The sequence below is a fragment of the Garra rufa genome, chromosome 10 (assembly GCF_049309525.1).
Source record: "Garra rufa chromosome 10, GarRuf1.0, whole genome shotgun sequence".
NCBI lineage: Eukaryota > Metazoa > Chordata > Actinopteri > Cypriniformes > Cyprinidae > Garra > Garra rufa.
The window spans coordinates 27,331,450-27,357,017 of record NC_133370.1 but is presented as its reverse complement, the minus strand read 5'-3'; the positions used below and the strand labels follow the sequence as shown (position 1 = coordinate 27,357,017).

Sequence of the window (25,568 nt, the reverse complement as noted above, 5' to 3'; positions counted from 1 at the left end):
TAAAATTAAAACATAAAATGAGATTTTGCCCTCAGCCAAAACTATTTGCTCTGGAACATTATAAATTATAAATTAATGAGGCCAAAGACTGTCGTTAGATGTACCCAAAATGAATTATATCTCATGTTTAACCACTATAGAGACATCGTAGCCTGTGGCAAATTCCAGATCTGGCTGAGGTAAGGCTGCTCTTGGCGGGTTCATAAGCGCACTGGTGCTCACATCTCCGAAAACATTGAAGCAAAAACTACATTCCATGACACAAAAACAGTATTATTTATAATATTATAGTGAATCTGGGCATCCTCTATGACACTTGCTATAAGAAGTACCACAAGTGCAGTGATACACACAGTAAAACAGCTGGAGCTCCGATATCACTAAAGTATCACACCCATATCATTCAATCAGATTCAAGGACCAGAAAGAACTTTTGTATAAATAAATAAAATAAGGTGTTTTAGGTGTTCAGATGAACAAAATGTGGTATAACATGGTATAGTAAAGCATAGCTTTTAGCATAGCCATAGATTTTTCGTTTACATTTTTTTAGTGTTTAGTGCATTTTGCAGTTCTTAATGTGGATAGTCAAATTGCAGGACTATTTCCACATTCACCTGAATTACTAAAAAAAAATGATTATTTGTTTATGTATAAAATATAAGATAAAAAATAAAAGGAAAGTGATGGTAAAATGTCAAGTCAACTGCAAGATTGAAGGAGCTTCTTTTGTATATGGAATAATATATATTGTATCCACAAGAGGGTAGAGCTGAGTGGCTTTTCCCTCACTTGACATTGTCATTTTAGTACCTAAAGTCAAAACCCCTTCAACATTTTTTACATTATCACAGTTTATTCGCTATAGTTTAGAAAATGGTAATAAAATATGACAAGAACTCAGTGTCAGAACAAATTTTTCTTGATAATGTCAACCAAAAATTCAGACAACTGTTATTATGACAATATTTACACAACTATCACTACTTTGTTGACCAATTACCGAGCAATGCTTTTTTTCTGTTCAGTCTGTGGTGAAAAAAAAATAAATTGCATTAGCAATTAAAGAAAAAACACAAATTTTTGGTACCAAATTTTTCTTAAATTTACTGGTAGTTCACTGTTTGAAGAATGTTTAGGTATAATATGTCACAGTTTACTTTATTTTGCTATCCTCACTCTCATAAATGAACTAGTGTCCTGTTACCCGCTAGTAAAAAAAATATATCAAAAATTATATCTGGTGTCTGTATAATTTTTGGTTTGACTGTATGAGTTTGCAAGATTTTTTTTTAATGATCTTGTTCTTTTCATACAGACCATCCAAACCACTGTTACCTCAGTTAATGTAAAGACAACAAGCGTTTTATATTCTACACAAGTTATGCTGTGTTATGAAACATTTTTCCTGTCATAATTCTTAACACACACACAAATAAAAAAATGGGAACAAATAAAATTAATGATTATATTTTAAAAAGTACAAAGAGTTGAGTTTAGGATGTTGAGCCGCTGTGCGTACTTACTACCTCCCTCTATGTATTGGATTTAGCCACACACAGTGTCATTATTTGGCTGCAGGCAGGGTCCAGTTAGTGTTGCATTTGGAAATAGGCCAGTGACGTAGAGGACTAAGGTTATTACTTTTTAGTGCACTTGAAGACATTAAAGCAGCAAGTTGCAGATGTTGAGCCTCATCTCAGGACACCCCACCTATCACAAACCGACCCATGAAAAATACCTTATATACACATGCAACAGTGCTACAGAGTGTTTCTCTCTGTGTCCCTCTCTCCCCTTCCCTCCACCCTCTATCTTTCTGTCTCTCTCTCTTTCTCTCTCTCTCTATCAAAGGCTGGTTGTTTCAGGCCAGAGTTTAGTTTCAGGGCTTTGGATTCAGAGAATGGCACCAGGAGGCTGGATGGGACGGCACACTCTCTGGAGCATCTGATGGGATTACGAGCCTCTTAACTCAGACTTTTATGCAACTAGTAAAATATCAGCAAATACTTTTAATGTTTAGGAGCATACTTTTTTTTTATGCACTTTTTTGTTCCCTGTTCAGTGTGGCGATTTCCCAAAGACTTTCATCCAGGACTTGCTGCTCTGTACAGGCTATGCTAGGCCTTTATTCTGCTGATATAGTGGATTTTTGTTGATATCAAGCATTCGTCTTACGATTGTTTTCACTCTGTTGAATTTTTGTTCATCAAGATTGTTGCCGCATTATGTTTCTCAGTGGATGGAGACACTGGGCACATAGCGGACATGAGATCAAGACAAGAAACCTTCTGAGGTGTTGCTTTTAGTTGCTGTCTAGACACACAGCCCAGACAGAATCGGACACACTTTCCGAGTTTTAACTCTAATATTCAAAAATTAACACAACCATCTTTCACCATGAGCAAAGACCTTCGTTTTCCCAGGAAGACAATGCAGATGAACTTTTCAACGCGGCGGCACTCGTGCATCGGGTATGTATACGCAACAAAAGCAACATTTATAGAGTCACAACCTTAAATTGAGTTGGTCATATGCTAAATGTACTTTTAAAGCTTTGTTTTAAAATGTATTATATAATGACCTTGGTGGAACTTCCAAGGCAGAAAAGAGCTTTGTTAAAGCATCTGTCATTGTCCCATGTTGTAAATGACATTTTTGCTTTGTTTGATGAGCACTTTGACAATTTAAAATAACTACAGAATGAGATTTACACTCTGCGTGAATATGTTGTCTCTCAAGTGCTCAGTCCTGGCAGGTTTTTCTTGTGTAAGAAGGTCTTGAAGCAAACCAGTCCTCTAGGTTTCTGACATCACTAACATAAGCTCTGAAATGATGAGTGCACCTTCTAGTGGAGAGAGAGAGCTGCTCTGGAGTTATTTAGACCTCCCTCTTTCTCTGCAAGCACTGTTATACATAGTATGACAGTGTTAAAGCAGGCCGAGAGCAGCGCTTGCTATTATGTGTAGCTGTTATATCTGTGGCCTGGACAGCCCGAGGCCAGTAGAGGTAGGGAATCGATGGTCTGTTGATGTTCGCCTGTAGCGGCCACTGTGGGTAGCATACTGCGACCTTACGCGCACAGTTACCTCTGTACTATCCAGCATGCCTGGAATTACCTAACAGAAAAAATAAAAACAGTTTATTTTATTTGTGTTTAACCATAATCTATTGGCTATCAGACTGATAGTGATAACATTAAAAAGTCATATTTATCGGCTGATGCAGCTGATCATTATTTGAAGATTACAGTCAAGACATCAGGGATCACAGCCGCCGTGCAGTGATTTTATTGGTATGCCTAAGCGGTATTTATCTCTTGTGAAGTAGATTCGGTTGAGCCTCTTTGAAACACTGCCACTCTTCTGTCAATGGCTATCTAAAGGACCTGTCACAACTCCGCACAGCATATCACAGTGTTACACTGTTTACAAGAGAGGCTTTTCATTTAGAGACAACACTCTTAGGCTCCACGTGACTCAGACAAAGCTGTGACTTGTTTCCTCTAAGCGTATCACCACAATAGCCATTTAAAGCAGAGCAAGCAGTGTTGTAGAGTATCAGCATCAAAATACAGGACTGGATATTTACCTCATCATTTATCACATTGGCGCCACCTGTAGAGCATCAACTAGTGATGAGAGCTTTAAAACATTGCTTCATGAGGCTTCAAAAGCACTTCTGAATGTTTTGATTCGGGTTAGTTGTTTGAAGGGCACATTAGACTTGTCAAGTCATGCGAGTTCAAGAAACTAGGCTTTGTTACATCATACGAACCGTAGTTTTGAAACTTTTTGAAGTGATATGGTAGGACTGTTGCCTAATATGTGACCCTGGACCACAAAACCAGTCATAAGGTTAAATTTGACAGAACTGAGATGTATACATCATATGAAAGCTCAATAAATAAGCTTTCTATTGATGTATGGTTTGTTAGGATCGGACAATATTTGGCCGAGATGCATCTATTTGAAGATCTGGAATCAAAATACTGAGAAAATCACCTTTAAAGTTGTCCAAATTAAGTTCTTAACAATGCATATTACTAATCAAAAATTACATTTTGAAATGTTTGCAGTTGGAATTTTACTAAAAATCGTCATGGAACATGATCTTTACTTAATTTCCTAATGATTTTTGGCATAAAAGAAAAATCAATAATTTTGACCCATACTACGGTATGTATTTTTGGCTATTGCTACAAATATACCCCAGCGACTTAAGACTGGTTTTGTGGTCCAGGGTCACATATATGGTTTTCATTTGTAGCAGTAGCCAAAAATACATTGTATGGGTCAAAATTATCATTAGGATATTAAATAAAGATCATGTTCCATGAAGATATTTAGTCAATTTTCTACCGTAAATATAACAAAACGTAATTTTTGATTAGTAGTATGTATTGCTAAGAACTTCATTTGCACAACTTTAAAGGTGATTTTCAATATTTAGATTTTTTTACGCCCACAGATTCTAGATTTTCAAATAGTATTTCAGCCAAATATTGTCATATCCTAACAAACCTTACATCAATGGGAATCTTATTTATTTAGCTTCCAGATGACATATTAATCACGATTTTAAAAAATGTATCCTTATGACTGGTTTTGTGGACCATGGTTACATTTTTGGTTTAGCTTTGACTGCACTTGAGCCTTGCTGAAAGCTATGCGAGTACACAAGACTTAGAGTATGTTTATACAACAATGATTATACTAAAAGCAATTGTATTTTGTGATTTTGAAAAAAAAAAAAAAATCCCTGTACAGATGATAAGTTGTCAAAACGATCCCTTTGTTTTTTGTTTTTGTAGTTTACACAAAGACTGAACCATTTTCAAAAAAGTTTGTTTTCAGGCCCCCAGAATGCCATTGTTGTATAGAGGGTTTGCCCTTATGTCACTGTTTGATCAGTTACCCGGATGCACCACCATTTTGGAGATACTCAGATGTAAACAACAGCATGGATTGCAGTTAATGTACTTCCAAATACGTTGTTTTGCTAATTTATGCTGTCTAAACCACAAGGCAAAAATGTGCGGAAGCTGCTAAATCGTAGAGAAAGACTTAGTAAGCAGGAAAGGTGCAACCTAAAGTTAACAGGTGGTAAAGATACGCACAAGCAGTATTAATTAAGATATTAGCCTAATATTTTACCTGATTGGAAATTATAAGAACAAGCAGGAATGTTGTCCAAATTCTTGCCCTGGAAATCCTGGTTCAGTTTGGCCAACCACAAATGCCTTTTGTTCCTCAGACAGTTTTTTGCACTCTTCTCCTTGATTTGTTATAACTTTTGGCAGTCTACAGTACTCCAAATGTTTTTCCCACTCTGAGCAATTAAAACATGACAATAATTGATATGGTTTAGCAGCAATAATCACCACAATATGCAAGTTTTGTTCAGTTCAATGGCATTGTTTACATTTAGCGCCACCAATTTGGCTGATAGATGACGCATTGTGAAAATAACTCGGAAAAATTGAACTTTTAACTTAAGCTCTCAAGTTTTTTAACCTTCTCTGAATGGCCACTGCCTGAGAATGCTAAACTGAGCTAAAACTCAGAATGACTTGAATAATATTGGGTATATTTTGTGCTGTATCTCAGACTGTGTAGATTTTCATTGCACTGGCTCAGCAAATAACGCTTACATCACATATTAGAGTAGCACCTTGTTGAGTCTAAACCGATGTCGAAAGAGAAAGTCAAGTGAGGTGAACCAATCACAGGACAACAGTGTCAATATCCAGTGGGCCCAAAAATAAAACCTCAGCGCTCAGAATAGTCAATAGGCGCTGATGCTGTGACTGGAGTCGCTGTGCGTCACTGTTCTGCTCCATATTTTCAGCATGGCTGCTTTCCCCAATGACTCCCACCGCTCATTGATCTGTCAGCCTCTCTCACTGAGGACGGGAACCCTGCCAACCCGTCTGCCTTCTCTCCATTAGAAACCAGCAACTTAATAGAAGCTGTCAGAGCAGTGTTTTTGGAAATCTGTTACAGTGCTCTTAGATTATAGGCTGGTGACATCTACTGGTGAAATGGTGTAACTGCGAAAATCACATAGGAGATCATTTTAAGTCATATTTTGCTTGTGGACATAGAATTACCAGAAGTGCAATTTAGACGAGCACTGACTCTAGCTTAAACTAAGATGGTTTGCTGGTCTTAAATGGTCTCCCAGCACTTAACAAGTTTAACCAGCTGAAAAATGTTCAAACATCTTTAAAATCAGCTAGAAATATTGTTTAGGGCGTTTTTTTCTAAGCAGAGATGAAAAAGTAGGATGTTATTGCCCAAGCTTTGTTTTGTTCTTCCAGATGGTTACTTGTAATACATGTCTCACCAGCAGGGGATGCAATGGTCTAATGTAAATGCATCACATTATAAATAAATGAAGGTCAGTTTACACATCTACCTGTTACAAATCTAGAATACAGTTTATTAAGTTCTTAGAACGAAACCAGTGCTTCTAGGACTATAGTTTTAGTTGCGAAAGGCTTCCTCGCCTGAGAATTATGAGAAGAGCTAAAATCACACTATGATTTTTTTCCACAGTCCTGCTTCACATTTTATTCCATTTTGTGGGGTATTGACTTTTATGCAATGCTTTCCTGATTTCTAGCAAAATTTATCACAGGAATTTTGTGTCAACGCTTTCAGCTGCTGGCCAGACATGCGGTTAGCCAAGCATCACAGTGTGACAAGCCTGTGACGTCAACACAGTGATGCTTCATCCATGCTGTGACGTCTGGCTGGAAATTCATGGAAATTCAGTCTCAGTCTTGGTAAAAGCCATTTGTTCGCCCACGGTTAGTGCTGTTAAACTGGCACTTCAGTCAGTTTTCAGTCAGTTCAGGTGTGCAGACAGTGTAACGGTGAATTAAATTAAATTATCATTTTGATTTGCTTTAGAGTCGATGCAGAAGCAGGGCAAAATTTGTACTTTTTTTTCTGTGCTTGGATGAGGAAGAAAAAGACTCCTACCAGTACTGTACCAGCACAGAGACATTTGCCAGGTATAAACACTGAAGTCTGTTTGCTATCTAAAGCTGATAGATTTCCAGGACACTGACTTCAAGTCTGAACGCTCACATTATTACCCAGAATAATAATAAAAAATGAGCACTGAGGTGAGCAACAGAGAATTTTTCTCTGTGCTGCAGAGCCAAGAATAATAATAGACATCATCTTGACCTCGGGACTTTCATTCCTCATACGGTAATCTGTTAAGAAAATTTCATTTTTACGCTGGGTTTCAATCTGTCACAGTAATTGGTTATTCATTGCACTGTGGAAAACTGTTTTATTAATTCCTGGAACATCATAACTACAGGCTGTCATATTGACATTATCAACATACAGCAACTGATCATTCAGTTTGCCTGAATTATTAGTATTTAATTTAAAGATCTGAAGAATCTATATCATGTATCTCTTTGTCAGGTTTATTAAACTAGATAGTTTTGAGCTTATTCCAAAACATCTTTGCTAAAACTTTATCTAAAATCAATACAAACCTGACCACTGGCTGCACTTTCTATCAAAGCAGTCCAGATTACCAGTTCTGTGGGATGATCTATGATCTTTCAGTTTTTGATGGCTAAAACATGCAGTTTGCATGAATATTAAAGTCTTTCCAAGAATTGGCCATCATTATTTTTTGGATCTTGATTATGACATCCTAACAAACTGTTATGACTGAAACATGTAGACAGTCCAAACAAGGTCATTTGCTTTAGCCAAAGATCTTTATCAGCCCTCATGCTGTCCAAATCATTAGCAGTGAGAAACGGCTACATCCTGGCAGTTTTAGCTGAAGTGAAAGATTTGAGGGGATTCTTTGTTTCATCAGACAATATCATTTGCTCACAAATCATGTTTAGATAATTCAAGAAAGAAACACCTTTTGACTCTGAAACCATAACTAATACACTAATAATACAAAATAAATAACTTTTTTTGCATTCTGGAAAAAGGGCCACAAGAGGCCGTGGATGTGATTTTTGTACCATTTGTTTATTTTGTGCTCACTGAGAGAAAGTTTTACTTCAGGGAAACCAGCTAAACCACTTTGTTTGAGGTAGCAATCATAGCAACAATTCACTACTCATGCTGGTCTCCAGTAAGTTGATTCCCCTTGAAGTTCCTTGAGATCTCAAACTAAACTTGTAATCCATCAAGAGTGAATATGAAGATTAAGGGCTTAAAGATCAGCTCAGGAAGTTATATGCGTGTCTCTTACAGTTCTTGGCAGCAACAGCAGGTTTTCTATTGTTATCTCGGGTTCACTGTAGATCCTCTCTTGAGGGGAAGGAATAAACCTGACTCTCTTCCTTGTCTCAAGGATTTTGGTTCACATTTGTGTCTGGACGTAAGAGAGCCACACAGCTGAACAAGTCATTCTCATGTTCAGCTGTGTGATGATACTTAGATTTCTGTTGTTTTTATTATCTTACTGCGGAGCAAGCACACTACTGAAAATAAAGGTTTGTTATTTTTCCATTAAGAACCTTTACTTTCCACACAAGGTTCTTTATAGTGGAAATCATTCTTTAAATAGAAGAAGAAGAAAAAACGGTTCACTGAATTAACGGTTCACTGAAAGGTTCTTTGAGAAACTGAAAATGGTTCTTCTATGGCATCACTGTGAAAACACCCTTTTAAAGAGGAAACTTTGGATCCTTTTTATTTTTGACCTTTTTAGTTTTTAAGTGTTTAGATGTGAACTTTTTGCTGTGTCTGTAGTTAAAGGATTAGTTCACCCCAGAATTGAAATTTCCTGATAATTTACTCACCCGATGTTCATGTCTTTCTTTCTTCGGTTAAAGAGAAATTAAGGTTTTTGAGTTGATTTTTCTCGATATAGTGACAGGTGTGCGCAGGTCACATATTTAGCTTCTGGAATATGATTTTTTTTTTATCAGGGTAACCACGCCAGAAACGTGTATTTTACCTCCCAGAACATGATTTTTCCCAGGGAATTCCCCCCCAAAACGCAGTTGAGCTAGTTTTGAGTAACAGTTGGGTGGGTTTTGTTGTGAAAACTTGGCAACCCTGATCAACTAGTTGAAGGTCCAAACTGCCGTTTCAATGCAGCTTCAAAGGGCTTTACATGACCCAAGCCGAGGAATAAGGGTCTTGTCTAGTGAAATGATTGGTCATTTTCTAAAAAAACAATAATTTATATATTCTGTAACCACAAATGCTTGTCTTGCACTAGCTCTGTGTCCACGACTTTACACATTACATAGTTACAGTGGAAAGGCCACGCATGACATAAGTGGAAGTACTGACCCTGTGTTTACAAGGTGAATGTGCAAAAACTAAGTCAAACGCCCTTTACAAAAAAAAAGGGTAAAATGACGACAGACGATTTTGAAGTTGGAGGATAAAATGAGACCTGTTGCCGCAGGTCATATATTTAGCCTCTGGAAAGCGATTTTTTTCCAGGGTAACCCAGCCAAAAACATCTATTTTACCTTCCAGAACGTGATTTTTCCCAGGGAATCCCCCCCTAAAGTGCAATTAGGCTAGTATTGAGTAGCAATTGGGTGGGTTTTGTTCTGAAAACCTGGCAACCCTGATCAACTAGTTAAAACTAAGTCAAACGCCCTTTACAAAAAAAAAAGGGTAAAATGACGACAGACAATTTTGAAGTTTGAGGATAAAATGAGACCTGTTGTCGCAGTTTATATATTTAGCCTCTGGAAAGCGATTTTTACCAGGGTAAACCCGCCAAAAAACATGTATTTTACCTCCCAGAACGTGATTTTTTCTGGGCTACCCCCCCCCCCCCCCCCAAAGTGCAATTAGGCTAGTTTTGAGTAACAGTTGGGTGGGTTTTTTGGTGAAAACCTGGCAACCCTGATCAACTAGTTAAAACCAGAGCCATAGAGAAACAGAGTTGCGACACTTCCATAGGCTTCCATAGGAACTGAGGAATGCGGAAGTAAAGCTTGTCATGGAGCGGCCAATAGTTCCAAACAACCAATAGCTCCTCCATAGAAGCCCATTCATTTCAGCGCTTCTCAAGCACAGTCGCCGGTAAATTGAAGAAATTACTGCATTTTTTTTTTTTTTTTTTACATTTTAAAGCATCAGTTGACCTCTCGGAAAACGGGCCAGTAGTGGTATTTTATGAAGCGTGTTATAGTTCATGTTTATCTTTAAAAAATAAACAGTTATACTGTAAATGCAGTTAGATAACGTGAGAAACACCGTAAAAGCGACCATAACCAGATACTAGTTGTCATATTTTTACATTTTTAGTCTTTCTGCAATCTTTCTCTCACTGTAGGAGGTTGAATGAGTTTCAGTAAAGACTGCATTCAAGAAATCCGATAAAAATGTATGCTGAATGCAATTCGTTGCCTTGTGTTTTTTTTAAACACTATTTTCAACTTTTCTATTATGTTAAATGCCATATTTGCTTGCCTTTTATAATATTCAGTTATGTTGTATAGTTGAATATCATAAAATAACACAATAACTTTTTTTATGTAACATTAAATCGTTAAATCGAAACATATAAAAAAGAGAGTGTTTGATCATGTCCAAATACACATTCAAATGTATTTTACCTTAAATATCACACTAACTATAATATAAATACTATATTAGAAAATGTTATCTTTTAAATGGTCAGGATCATTATTGCACATATTATTTAGTACAAAAAAAACCCTCCTCAAAATATTAACTAAATAGAACTGAACTATATATTACAATTATTTAATTGAATAAAAGTTACACTTAAGGTGTTTGGTCACATTTGACTGCCAAAAAGTATGAGAACATATTAATTATGTCTCTTTATCACTCCCCAGAATAAAATACGATTGTAAAGCGTATTCAGAGAAGTTATCAATACACAATCAATGCACATTATGTGTTAATAATTACTCGAAATTGCTGCAAATATAGTAAAACGGCTGTCTGTCCTACTTAAACCCATTCAAACACATTGACAGCGTGGAGCTGTTTGGAACTATTGAGAGCTCCATGAACCACGTGACCGTGCGGCGGCGAGATCAAAGCGTGTCGCAACTCTGTTTCTCTATGGCTCTGGTTAAAACTAACTAAAAAAAAGGGTAAAATGATGACAGACGGTTTTGAAGTTGGAGGATAAAATGAGACCGTCGCCGCAGGTCATATATTTAGCCCCTGGAAAGCGATTTTTACCAGGGTAACTCCTCCAAAAAACATGTATTTTACCTCCCAGAACATGATCCCCCCCCCCCCCCCCCCCCAAAGTGCAATTAGGCTAGTTTTGAGTAACAGTTGGGTGGGTTTTGTTGTGAAAACCTGGCAACCCTGATCAACTAGTTAAAACTAAGTCAAACGCCCTTTACAAAAAAAAAAGGGTAAAATGAGGATAGACGGTTTTGAAGTTGGAGGATAAAATGAGACCGTCGCCGCAGGTCATATATTTAGCCCCTGGAAAGCGATTTTTACCAGGGATCCCCCCCTAAAGTGCAATTAGGCTAGTTTTGAGTAGCAGTTGGGTGGGTTTTGTTGTGAAAACCTAGCAACCCTGATCAACTAGTTAAAACTAAGTCAAACGCCCTTTACAAAAAAAAAGTTAAAATGACAACAGACGATTTTGAAGTTGGAGGATAAAATGAGCCTGTTGCCGCCCTACTCTACCTTTTTTGAACCAATAGAAAATGACCAATCGTTTCACTAGATAAGACCCTTATTCCTCGGCTGGGATCGCGTAGAGCCCTTTGAAGCTGCATTGAAACTGCAATTTGGATCTTCAACCCGTTGATCCCCACTGAAGTCCACTACGTGCAAAAAAATCCTGGAATGTTTTCCTCAAAAACCGTTGAATTTCGATCTATTTTTGTCTGTTTCTTTGTTTATTTCTTACATTTTTATTTTACTCAGCACCTCGCTTCAATCAGCTGCAGAGAGAGCAGGAAAGGGTTAACTTCTCCCGGAGGCAGGAACTCTGCTTTCTTTGGTCCCACCCTCTTTCTTGAGTGTGATCTCACAGTAAGGCGAGCTCCAGCCGTCTGGCGGCAATGGGCCAAAGAGTCTAGCTAAAATATGGCACAGACTCTCCTACATGAGTCCAGCTACCACACAGAAGCCTGAGGTACCTTCACTCCTTCACAGGATATCTACATGAGAAGTTAGACTGGAGTTGACCAAGAAGATCCATGTGTAAATCTTGCTGGAGCATCTCTTGAAGTTGCACACACGCTTGCAGAGTGAAGCATGGGTTTGGACGAGGCCCGTCACTCAAACTCACATCTCTGTTCACTCGCAGATGTCTCACAGAGGAGGTGAGAGCTGATGGACTGGTAGAAGAGAACAGTGGATATCATGCTTTGTGCTTGCTCTTTTTCCTTCAGAGTTTAATAATGTAATAACCAGAGGCAATGAGGAGTCATTTTGATCCACGAACAATGTTTACTTAAAAAGAGTGAAAAGAAAGTCTATTTGCGTGAAGGAATTACATGAGAGACATCACCGGGTGAGGGTGCCGGCAAGATGAGCGTGCCGGCAAACTGTGGATTCTCTTTCTCAGCTGATCGGGCATTTAAGCCACGGAACTGGAATTTGTATGGCTCTCCGTGTGCTGTCAACAGACCCATCGACATTGTGCAGAAACGCAGGCGGTAATAAGCTTTGATGGTTTATATTTGTGATTCTACTAGACAGCATTACGGATAAATATAGTAAAAATTCTTATATGAGTGCAACTTTTTTTCCTTGCAACAACATAATTTGAGTGAAAAATATTTAAAAATTAACATTCACTTAAAAATGTCTCTTTTTCGCTTTAATGGGAGCAGGACTCGAGCTGCATGAGCTCCATAAGTTCGTGTCAGTGATGATCATGTTTTCCAGCTGGATTTTTATAGATCCAAAGCGCATCTTTAGCGTCAGTGAAAGCAGAACAGCTGACTGTCTGTACAAAGTTACATGATTAATGACGCAAGTGAGTTATTTGATTAAAATACATACAATTTGAATAGAATTGAATAGAAGTCTTATTTTATTATAATAAATACCTAAAATATATATTTTTTAATTGATGAAAAGAAATACATTTGTTTATTTCCAGGTTTGATTTTAAATCCCAGATTTTTAATGTTGACATTTAGACCTCACTATATATTTCCAAACACTTCAATCTAAGGCCGTCGTACTGTTAACAGGATGTTTTTTTTTTTCTTTACACCTGGTGTACAGACAGAGACAGATTGTTATGTGGTTTGGCTGCATAAATCTTCCACTATGTCCATGGAATAACCTGTTGATGTACTCTGACCCATGGAAACTCTTTTTAGGCGGGCTCTGACAAGATCTAGTAGTTCTCTAGTGTCTGATGGCAGTAAAGCACTATGATAAATGAGCAGTTATTCCGCCAGGGTTTTGCATTACTCTGTGTGAGCAATCGGTGATCATGAGTATTTTCTGCTTTTGCATTTATTGTCTGGAAATCAGTTCATCTGTAACTGTTCCACCAAATGCCAAACATGCCATGCTTACTGTTTTACTGTGAACACCCAGCATTAAAAGGGATAGTTCACCCAAAAATGACAATTCTGGCATAAATTACTCACCCTTATGTCGTTTCAAACCCATGAGACCTTCGTCATCTTCCGAACACAAAATTGATGAAATCCAAGCTTTATGACCTGCATAGACAGCAACTACTGCGTTCAAGGTCCAGAAAGGTAGTAGGAACATCATTAAAGTAGTCGTAAAATTTAGGAGTTGATGAAATCTGAAATTTTATTTTTTCTGTTTTATTTATTGTAGAATTTTTATAGTTTTAATGGTTGAATTAAATTTTATTAATCAAAAAGCATTGATTGAAATTATGAAACTTACACAATTTAACAGTAATTTATTAAAAGTTTAACAAAACTTACCATTTTAAGGCCCTATGTTATATTTTTTTTCCTCAAATTCACTTTTATTTTTACCAAATTTTCCATTTACCAAATGTATTTTAAAGGTTTCATTAAATATTATTATTATTATTATTATTATATTATTATTATTTTCAATTTCACAACTGAATGATTTTTTTTTTAATTGTGACTTTATATATATAATTTTTTTTATTATTATTATTTTTATTATTATTATTTTTTACTTTGAGGCAGAAACAGGCTTTTAAACTTCAGAGATTTGGCAAGCTCTGCAGGGCCCTATTAGATCTTTTTTAATTTTTCCCCAATTTTTTTTTTTTCAAATTCAGTTTTTTCCATTTAAATTTTTCTTGATTCCTTTTTTTTTTTTCATTTGAATTTTTCTAGAATTTTTCTAGTTGTAATGGTTAAATTAAATGTTATTAATAAAAAAGCATGTCTATTTAATTGAAATTATGAAACTTACACAATTTATTAAAAGTTGCATTTTTAAGATTTTTTTATTTTACCAATTTTTTCATTTACCAAATGGATTCCATTTTAATGGTTTCATTAAATATTAATAATAAAGCATCTCTAATTTATTTAAAAAAAAAAAAAAAGATTACTATCACTATATTTCTGTCACAGAAATTTATTTTGACAGGTTGCTGTGAAGGCCTTGAAGTTTCTATAGTCCATGTGACGACAGAGATTCAACCGTAATTTTATGAAGCTACGAAAATAATTTTTGTGTGCAAACAAAACAAAAATAATAACTTTATTCAACAATTTCTTCTCGTCCGTGTCTAGCATAGAACCTGGAAGAGCTGTGCTTTGTTGTACATAAAACTTCTTCGTAAACATGTCTTAAGATTTTAAAGGAACTATCTGTAATAGTACCCGGATTGTAAGTTTCTGTTGTTACAGAAGTTGAAGCTTAAGCATATTTCCTGCAGCATTAGCTCTACCAAAGGAATTTGGAAAAATAATGACTGTTTTCACACAGGTTTCCTGAACGCTGCCCTGTTTTCCGTTGGTCAGACAAACAAAACCTGCTTGAACTCATACCATTGGTTGAGCCAGTGTTACTACGAAGAGATGCCCAAACAAACAGAGCAGTGTTTTGGTAGCACAGAGTGTTGACACTTCATGGAAATGACTTACTTTATAATTGCTTTTTCATATTGACCCAGGAAAAGATTTGAACACTGAAAAAATAGCACACTTTAACTTCAAAGCAGTTGCGCATCAGTTATTGTTATTCGTTATTAAGTGACAAAGTGCATTTTTTCTTGTATATTGGATATAGACAAAGGCTAACATATCATCTTTTCTCATGGTCGTCTGCAGAATAAATCTTTTATTTGAATGTCTTATGAAACGCAATGTTCTTTGTCTTAGTAGAGTGGTAATATTATAGGGAAGTATGGGATTTATGAAATACAGAGGAAATCTGCTTTAGTCAGAGGGGTTTTTGATTTAAAGAGAACTGTGAAGCGTCTTGTCCTCCCACAATATCAGCAAGGCTGCAAAAACCAAGCCAGAGACAGTACACTCCTTTTGGACACACACACATGTGTTTCCCACTCGAATAGCCATCAATGTCAGTGTTGACAGCAGGATTACAGATAAAAAAACATGTGTTTCCATTTCTTTCCACCAATTATTTTTTTAGGCCGTATCTTGCTTTATCAGATAAAGTACAGGGCATCTGGGAATTAGAGACTTGGATGAAAAATCAAACTTTTATTACAACTGATTATTTTAATGGAAACTTGAGGGAGCATATTACTGCAGTGCTGTATATTGTAGCATGTTATAGCCAGTGGTGACACATTGATCCAGGTTTTAAGAACACAACCTTGGTCAGTGTGCAGGTATTAAATTACAAGATACTTTGGCTTTGTGTGTCACAGTTGTGATTTTATATCGTGCAGTGTGTCTTTAACTCTGGTATTTAGATTTTTATGTACCCACCTATTTCTTTAATACGAAAGTAAGCCTAAGGGTGAGACTTCGGGTTCATTAGCCACTATAGGAAAATAACTAATTGTTTTCACTACGAACCAGTGTTTTCATAATTAAGATAATATATTAAAATAATATGGTAAGACACACCAGTTTGCAATATCAAGCAGCAAAACGAGCTGTTTTTACAGCAAAAAATAGCTGGATGCAGATGAGACCGAAAGCCAGACCCATAAAATCTACAAATGTCCGTGCCTGCTCTTACAGGGAGAAAAAGGTGGATACCAATATTTTATGTTTTTCACAAGTGTTCATCTTTCAAATTTGACAAATCTATTATCTCAGTGTGAATTTAAATCTTACATTTTATCTTAACAACTTGTAAATGCTATAAAAGTTATCCATTATAATTTATATCTCATGATATGAAATTTCTCAACTGAATGATTTTTTTTTTTATTGTGATATATATAAATCTAAATATAAATACTGGCTTTTTTTGAGCCAGAAACAGGCTTTTAAACTTCAGAGATTTGGCAAGCTCTGTAGGGCCCTATGAAATCTTTTTTTTTTTTTTTTTTTTTCAAATTCATTTTTTTCCATTTGAATTTTTCTAGTTATAATAATTAAATTAAATGTCAAAAAGCATGTATAGCTAATTAAAATTATATTAAAAACTTACACAATTTATTAAAAGTTAAATTTTTAAGGCCCTATGTTTTATTTGTTCTCAAACTGTTTTATTTTTACCAAATTTTCCATTTACTAAATGGATTCCATTTTAATGGATCGTTAAATATTAATAATAAAGCATCTCTAAATAATTATTTTTAAAAGAAAAAAAAAACTATTACTATCATTACATTTAGTAAGATATCCAATATAAAACTTTTATTTCGACAGGTTGCTGTAAAGACCTTTACGTTTCTGTTTATATATAATATGACAATATTTTTCTCATAAGAGATGGTAAAATGCTCATAAAGTGACTCTAGAGATTTCTAGAGTTTCTAGAGATTGTTTCTAGAGATTGTTTATGCATGCATGTACGCATATTTTAAGGTGGCAAAGGCAGAAAACGTCAGGATTCATTTTTAAACAGTCTTTTTGCGGTTTAATATTCACAAACACTAGTTCATGTCACATTTTGATTTAAGCGTACTGACCTTCTTTTGATTTATTCATCCAAAATTTGGCAAATTCCGTGTTATACAGTAAATTCCATTTTTATTACTGGATTCCATGATTCCGTTCACAACATCATAGGGCTCTTGCTCTGCTTTGAATTAACATAGGACTAAACATTTCAAGCTTTATCTTTTTATCTTGTTATTGCTTTTTCATCAGTATCATTAAAAGATCAGCTAAGACATGAGATGACCAAGACCAAAAAGTCCCAAAAAGTGTGAATTTATCCCTCAGTGTCTCTTCTTGTAATTTCTTCTTGTGCAGATTGTCAGGATCTGTAAAGCATTTGTCAACCATTCAACATATTTTCTAGAGCCCCATGTCCAGAAAAATGATTTATGGAACTTAGTGGATTATATTCACTAGAGTCTAGGAGTGCCACGTCTTCTCCTGTTAAATGTTAGCTGCAAGGTTAAGGCAACTAAACTCAAAACGGTTTGCTTGGAGCACCTTGCGGTTATTATCTAAGCGCTTGGCCTTGTGTTGCTAAACTGTGTGACCTGACAGAATATTGTTCTGTAATAAATATGTTGAACGGTGTTAGTGTTTTCTTAATCTTTATTAGAAAGGTTTGCTCTAAAGAATTCTTTGAGAATATCCATTTGTCTCCCTGTTGGCCAGTGTCTTGGCGGTGTTAGATTGCAATCGTCTGAACATCTGCAGCTCATTCTTCTTGTTTTTTTTCAAAGTGAAATGTGTCACATGGGATTACTTTTTTACCCCCAAGAGCTACAGCTATTTTCAGTTTAAGCTGACCTATTATAAAACGATGCTGGTGTTGTTTAAAACGCATGGGGTCTTATAGCTCTTAGTGTTTGTATGTACGCAATTCACAGTATCACTTGCAGATATTTCTGAATCCTACTGCAGTCAAGTGATTTTAGTGCATCCCCAAAGCTATATTAGATTTCTTTTCTCCATACCATGACAAATTTTGGTTAGCTTTCCCATCACTTTAGATTACTTTCATAATGTATGTTTTGCTGGTCTGTTGTTTTCTTATGGTCACAAAATGATGGTAGGATAACAGACTGAGCCCTGTCCATGTCCTCTGAGAGACCCTCTGCTGTGTTCACAGAAGTGTTCAGTCACAGACCCTGCATGGAAAATCTGATGCACTTCCTTAACTCTGTTTGTAGTGATGGTCTGGCACGATGCATGAGTCAACATGTATATTTTTCCTCTGTTTTTCATTTTAAGGATATTTTAAGATCTCATATAAAAATCCCAATTCTTATTATTCATTAAAATATATATAAACTTCTTATTCTAACATAAAAGGTCTTTAAAGTTGTGTTTTGGGCCGTTATGCTTTGGCACAGTATCTGTCTAAAACCGAAAGCACAATATGGCTTAATTCCTTCATCAAATCTGTTTTCGCTGAGCATTTCAAAGTGTCACTGAAGCTGGAGTTTTCCTTCAAAATAAAAGCTCTATTGCTGTTTTCGTCAAATTAAAAGCTCAGTGTGAATTGCTGACAGCTAGCGGTTTAAATGGGTAACATTAGTGCAGTCTAGCGCTACCTCCCTAATAGTTGACTGACTGTTAGTCGATGAAAAGAGGCTTGGTTGACCAACATTTTATTAGTAGCTTAGTCGCAAAAAACCCCTCTGTTTATTTGTGTGCACTCAGAATAACAACGAAACGTTGTGATTTTTGTAAAATAATGAAAGCAAACAGGATGCACTTTCTGCCATCTCGGTCTCTGTGAACTTAAGTGCAAAACTTCGAAACTATACGTATACTTGCCTTACAGACATAAAAAAGATATCTATATAGAGTGAAATGTAACTTTTAACGGAACACTCCACTTTTTTTGGAAATAGGCTCATTCTCCAACTCCCCCCGAGTTAAGTTGAGTTTTACCGTTTTGAAATACATTCAGCCGTTCTCCTGTTCTGGCGATATCATTTTTAGCATAGCTTAGCATAGATCATTGAATCCTATTAGACCAATAGCATCGCGTTCAAAAATGACCAACGAGTTTCGATATTTGTCCTATTTAAAACTTGACTCTTCTGTAGTTATATCGTGTACTAAGACCGGCGGAAAATGTAAAGCTGTGAATTTCTAGGCCAATAAGATTAGGAACTAGACTCTCATTCAGGCGTAATAGTAAAGGAAGTTTGCTGCCGTAACATGGCCGAAGCAGGTGCAGTAATATCACGCAGCACATGTGCAAATGCTAAACTACTAGCTGGGAACTAATTTCAGGTGCTGCGTGATATTACTGTGCCTGCTGCGTCCATATTACGGCAACAAACTTCCTGGACTATTACACCGGAATGGAAGTGTATAGTTGCTAATCTTATCGGCCTAGAAAATTTTCTGCCTGTCTTAGTACACGATATAACTACAGAAGAGTCAAGTTTTAAATAGGAAAAATATTGAAACTCGTTGGTCATTTTTGAACGCGATGCTATTGGTCTAATAGGATTCAATTATCTATGCTAAGCTATGCTAAAAGTGATATCGCCAGAACAGGAAAAAGGCTGAAAGGATTTAAAAATGGTAAAACTCAACTTATTAATTTGGAGGGAGTTGGAGAATGAGCCTATTTCCAAAAAAAGTGGAGTGTTCCTTTAAATGAACCAATTAAAATAAAAAACAATATTCTTAAATTATGTAATCCCTATGAAACATGCATACATGCGCATCCACTACTTCAGAGATGATGAGTCAGTGTCGCCGACTTCATCTCTTAAGCCAAAAACAAAGAAAGCGCTAGTTTATCAAATTATTAAAACATTAATGTAGTCTTCTTGCTGTTTTTCCTAATTATTATATCTACCGGTGCACTGTGGCAAACTTTTTTTTGCGTGTGCTTGAGCACTTACTAGGCTATGTAAGCAATTAAAGGCTCATTATTATGATTTATATGGTTTATTAATAAACCAATAGTCGACTAATGCTTAAACTGAATGACCAGAAAAGTCTTTAGTTGTCGGCAGCCCTACTGCAGTCCAAATTTAAAAGATCTCTTTCCAGTGTAGAAATTAGGAAAGAAGTATTGTAATGTCCTGTAGTGTAAATCAAAAAATAACATACCTATGAAATATTAATTCTTATTTATTTTACAGTGCAGTTGTTTTACAATATATGGCTATTACTGTCATAGGAATAACAAAAATATTAATTTGTTGTTATTATTATTTCTAATTAGTTTGGCTTCCTAAAACATCAGTGTAAATGTAATTTAGACTAAGACAGTATATCACTGTTGGAGGTTTTAATTTTAAACTCTTAAAGTGCATTAGATAGAATAATTTAACTTTAAAATGCACAAAATTAAATTTTTGGCTTCAAAATGTTTTAAATATCGCACCGTGGACCTCATATCGAGATATTATCATATTGTGAGATTTTAAAATTATTACATCCCTAGTAAAAAAATAAATAAATAAAACTTGAGTATCAAATTAGCATATTAGAATGAGTTTTGAAGGATTGATGCTGAAAATTTAGCTTTGCTGTTACAGAAATAAATGACTTTTTAAAATACATTAAAATAAACAAAATTTTTTTTCAATTGTAATAGTATTTCAAAATAATACTAATTTTGCTGTATTTTGAGCAAATAAATGCAGACTTTGCAAGCATAAAAGTTTTTTTTTTAAGTTTAAAATGGTAGTGTATTAATATTTTATGCTGAATTCACCTAACTAAATTAGAATGCACAGAAATGCATCAGTAAATGCACAGTAAATATTAAGGATTATGCAGGGCTGAATGTGCCCGCATAAAGTTTGTTTACATTAACAGTAATAAGGCTAGTTTTGAAAACTACACTGTGTGTCAAAGTTCAAAGTGAAATGGACATTCATTCCTGTAAATGCAATTGCACTCTTTGTAATAATAACATATATTAAAGTCACCACCAGGTTGCTGTTCAGCAAGAAAATGTACGTGGAAATACCAGTGTAATGCGCCTTCAAACATATGACTTAATTCTGGCCAACCCCCACTCATGCTTTAAAATGTCAGTCTAAATCAGAAACAAACCAAGCTTATTTTTAATCTTGACCATAAATGTTCAGTGGAAAGCTGAGATCACAGCGCTGCCCCCCTTCCTTTGGCTCTCTCTCTTTCTCTGTGCACCCTATTGTGCCTCAGAAATCTTTATACAATCTCTGCAGCTCTTACCGGTATGGATGTGCTCCCCATTTTATGTGCACAATTAGGAAAAGGCAGCATGCACAGAAACGGTGATTAAACAATCGAGGACACATCCTCTGCCCGCAGTGTCTACGCACGAGTATGTGACCTGCTGGATGACCCTGTAATTAGCAGCCTCATCAGATCGGTAACGTCTCCCGTTGTGCTTCTGTGAGACTTCAATCTCAACGTGAAGCACCAAGAAGAGTCTTTTTAAATCTCAAATGCATGTTCACTTGAGGTTAACTGTGCTTTTTAAACTCTTCGACCCTTAAACGTTTGAGTTTTAGTAGCAAGCGTTTTATTTGTAAGGCCACAGCTGTCTTCCAAACCTCCTGTGGTATGTTCATGTATGTCTAGGCCCCTGGGTGTTCATTGACGTCATGTGACGTTGTGTCTCTCTTAAATGTCATTTTTTTCTTGTTGATTAGAAACAATGGAGAGAGGAACAGGATGAACAGCCTTCTGGCTGCGTCCCAGCGGACTGGTTATTCAACTACGAGACTGAACGACTACGTGAGATTCATATGAACTCGTGGCTCTGCCGCCTTCTTTTCTTTACATGAAATGCCTCATGGAAGCATATAAACAAACAAGCCTCAATGTGGGGCCGGCGCTCTTCCTTTTCTTAGGATGTCTAGCGATTGTGCGTTTGGCTAAAGTGTAGAGCCGGGTGGGACAGGCCCGGCTGGTGCAGCCCTGTAATGTGCCCGGGTTAGGACTGACGTAGCACCAAGGTCTCGTGACGCATGCTGGGTGTCAAGTGTTTAGATACTGACAGTCAACAGGCAGCATATCATACGGCTGCAGGGGATTTAGTATCAGCTCTTTGACTCCTCACGCTGGAGGTGTTCTTGAAATGTCTGAAGGTTTCTGCGTGAAGGCTTTGTAGCCAGTTGGTATCCACTTAGAATCAATTTCAGCCTGTTCCTGAAGGCAGTGATAAGCTGAGGGGTGTAAAATGACACTGAGGTTACAGTGTGGATACTGTTTCAGACTTATGATGAAACCATACAAAAAAAAAGTTCCTACATTTAATTCCATTTCGGTAACACTTTACAATAAGGTTCATTAGTTAAGATTAGTTAAGGACATTAGTTACGTAAACTAAAAATAGTTGATGCAAATGAACAAACAATTAATGACTGTATTTTTATTATCTAACAAAGATTTATAAACACTGTCATAAATGGAAATGTGTTCATTGTTCATTCATGTTATTACATTAACTATTGACACCTTTTTGTGAAGTCAAAAGAAAAATGTTTTTCTTAGCTTGTGAAATTGAGCTTCAGATGCTAAATCCAACATCCTAAAACCCCCAAATATCCCAGATTTCTTACATTTTAAATTTAGCGGCAATGCATTTTGTAGTTGTTTGACACTTTAGAACAGTAGTTTACAGACTTGTCACTGATGCTACTTTTATAGCATTTTCATCATTTTTTTTTTACGTTTTAGTTTTTCATTTATGTGTTTGTTTGTTTTTAGTTGTACCGCATAGGGTGATTACATCCAACTCAATAATAAATTATTATTGTTGTGGTTTTTGTTATTTTTAAATTGCAAAAGAACAGAGTACAAATATATAATCCTATAACCAACTCTTGTTTTATGGACTTATTTATTAATTTTATTTAAATAAATAAATATTTTTATTACTGTTATCATCATCATCATCATCTATATTATCTTGAGTTGCCTATAGTCACCATGTTGTTTATTAATTTGTTCCTTTTTTTTATATCAAGTTTAGGTTGGCTATAGTCATGTTATTTATTTTTATCATCAAGTTGCTTTGGCTGTAGTCACCATGTTTGTTTGTTTATTTATTAATTAATTTTTATTTATCATCAAGTTGAGTTGGCTATAGCCACCATGATATTTTTTTATTAATTTATCATCAAGTTGAGTTGGCTATAGGCACCATGTTATTTTATTTATTTATTTTAAAATCCTTTTATTATTATTATTATTATTATTGAGTTGAGTTGCTATAGTCATCATATGTTTTTTTATTATTTATCATCAAGTTGAGTTGGCTATAGCCACCATGATATTTTTTTATTAATTTATCATCAAGTTGAGTTGGCTATAGGGACCATTAATTTATTCGTTTTTTTATTATTTATTTATTTTATATCATCAAGTTGATTTGGCTATAGGCACCATGTTATTTTATTTATTTATTTTAAAATCCTTTTATTATTATTATTATTATTGAGTTGAGTTGCTATAGTCATCATATGTTTTTTTTATTATTTATCATCAAGTTGAGTTGGCTATAGTCACCATTTATTTATTTTTTATAATCACCAAGTCAAGTTGGCTATAGGCACCATGCTATTTTTATTTATTTACTTATTAAATTATTTATTTATTTATCATTAAGTTTAGTTGGCTATAGTCACCATGTTATTAATTAATTTTTTTATTATTATTTTATCATCATCAAGTTGAATTGCTATAGCCACCATTTATTTATGTTTATTATTTATTTATTTATTTATTTTATCAAGTTGAGTTTGCTATAGTCACCGTGATCTTAATGTATTTATTTTATCATCATCAAATTGAGTTGGCTATAGGCACAATGTTATTTTTATTTATTTAGTAATTAATTTATTAATTTATTTATCATTAAGTTGAGTTAGCTATAGTCACCATGTTTTTTATTTATCTATTTATTTATGTAATCATCTTCAAAGTGAGTTGGCTATAGTCACCATGTAAATAATTCATTAATTCATTCTTCAAGTTGATTTGGCTATAATCACCATATTATTTATTTTATTTTTTTTTATTTATTTTATCATGATCAAGTTGAGTTGGTTATAGTCAACATACACTTGTACTTGTAATTGTACTATATACTGTCATCCTCCTTTGACTGAAAAGGCCGGCTTCACACATACCTATTCTATCATGAGCCACAGGAGGCGTCCTATTTCCGGAAAAACAGCCCATTTTTTCCCACAGCATTACAAGCACAAAGACTGCTCACACGACCCACTCATCTCATTGGTGGAAATGACCACTATTCAATGATTCAGACAGATGTCACAGCAGTGTAAAGACTATTAAAGGAATAGCTGAAAAAAAAACATAACCATATATTTTTAGGTTGAAATATAGATTTTTCATACAGACAAAACTGTGATAATAATCATATCTTATTCACCTAAATATAGATTACTAACCTTACATGAAGCTATAAAGCTTACACAAAGATCTTGGCAAAATGAGGACCAGTATTTCCCTTAATTTCATTGACAAAGGATTTTTCCCACACTTACCTTTGATGGAAATACAGATTTCTCATTTCAGTTTCCAATACATTTTAATGCCTTGGTACAATATTACATCAATGATAATAATAGTAAGAAAAAATCAAGCATTTGAACTTTGGTGATATCACCAAATACAAACTGTGATTAATACACTTAATAATAGGATGATTTTGCTATATGCACATTGCGCTGATGTAGTTTCCACACGCAGTACAAAAACAGCTTGAAAACCCCAGCTTCACTAAATGATGAAATTCCCACATTCCCTTCTGACGATGGAGGATGTCTTAAAATGGCAACGTGGAAATGTGTGGGTGGCTAGATGTGTGAGATAAAAATAGCGCAGAAGAAATCTCCATAAATATTCATGAATGGGGGGAAGAATCTGAGGCTACCTGCAGCTCTAAAAATAGCGCTTCTGCTTGGATCCCTCGCACAGAGACGGGCTATTTATAGCAGCAGCTCTGCAGAATTGCACAGGGACCCATAGGAGACACAGCATTAAAGATGAGGGACGGAAGCAGAACCAAGTGGAAGCGACAGCCTCAGCCCCAAGCACAGGTATTTTTAGAGATGGATACGGTGTCCCCTCACGCCAGAGCATACAGTAGTGTGACTTAAAGAGATGCGCTGATGTGTATGTGTGTGTGTTTTCGTCCATTCAAAAGAATGCTGCTCTCTCTCTCTGTCTCTGTCTATATGTCTCTTGCTCTTGTATGCGGTCACATGAATGGGGTGCACTGGGTTGATTATGTAAGACAATGTTAGAGACAACCGTCTTGTCCTCATGCAACATCTGTGAAAGATGTGAATTAGGACATTCGGCGGAGATGGAGATTGTACTTATTTTAGCTGGACGAGCACTATACCTTTCAAACTCGCATGTGGTTTGCATGTGTTCAAGATCGGAGGTTTTTAAATTGTAGTCCAGAGAAAAGTTAAAAGAAAATAGTTAAAAATATACATTATTGAAAAAAAGTAATATTATTATTGTTATCATAGTATTTAATATAATTATCATCATTGTTAATGAAATTCTTATAAATGATATATATGATTTAATATTAAAGTGTATTTATTATAAATTG

General features: G+C 35.4%; 1 protein-coding gene across 3 annotated transcripts in view; it reads left to right on the top strand.

Moving 5' to 3' along the window:
• The first annotated feature begins 1,939 nt into the window (after nt 1-1,939).
• pde4ca (phosphodiesterase 4C, cAMP-specific a) overlaps nt 1,940-25,568 on the top strand; it is a 47,553-nt gene continuing 23,924 nt past the window's right edge. For 2 of the 3 annotated variants that reach the window (XM_073849748.1, XM_073849747.1), the window contains exon 1: nt 1,940-2,474. In XM_073849748.1, the coding sequence (XP_073705849.1) occupies nt 2,401-2,474 (74 nt within the window). In that variant the 5' untranslated portion in view covers nt 1,940-2,400. Of the gene's footprint in view, nt 2,475-12,173; nt 12,632-25,568 lie in introns of those variants that run through there. The other variant, XM_073849749.1, reaches the window with a different exon arrangement.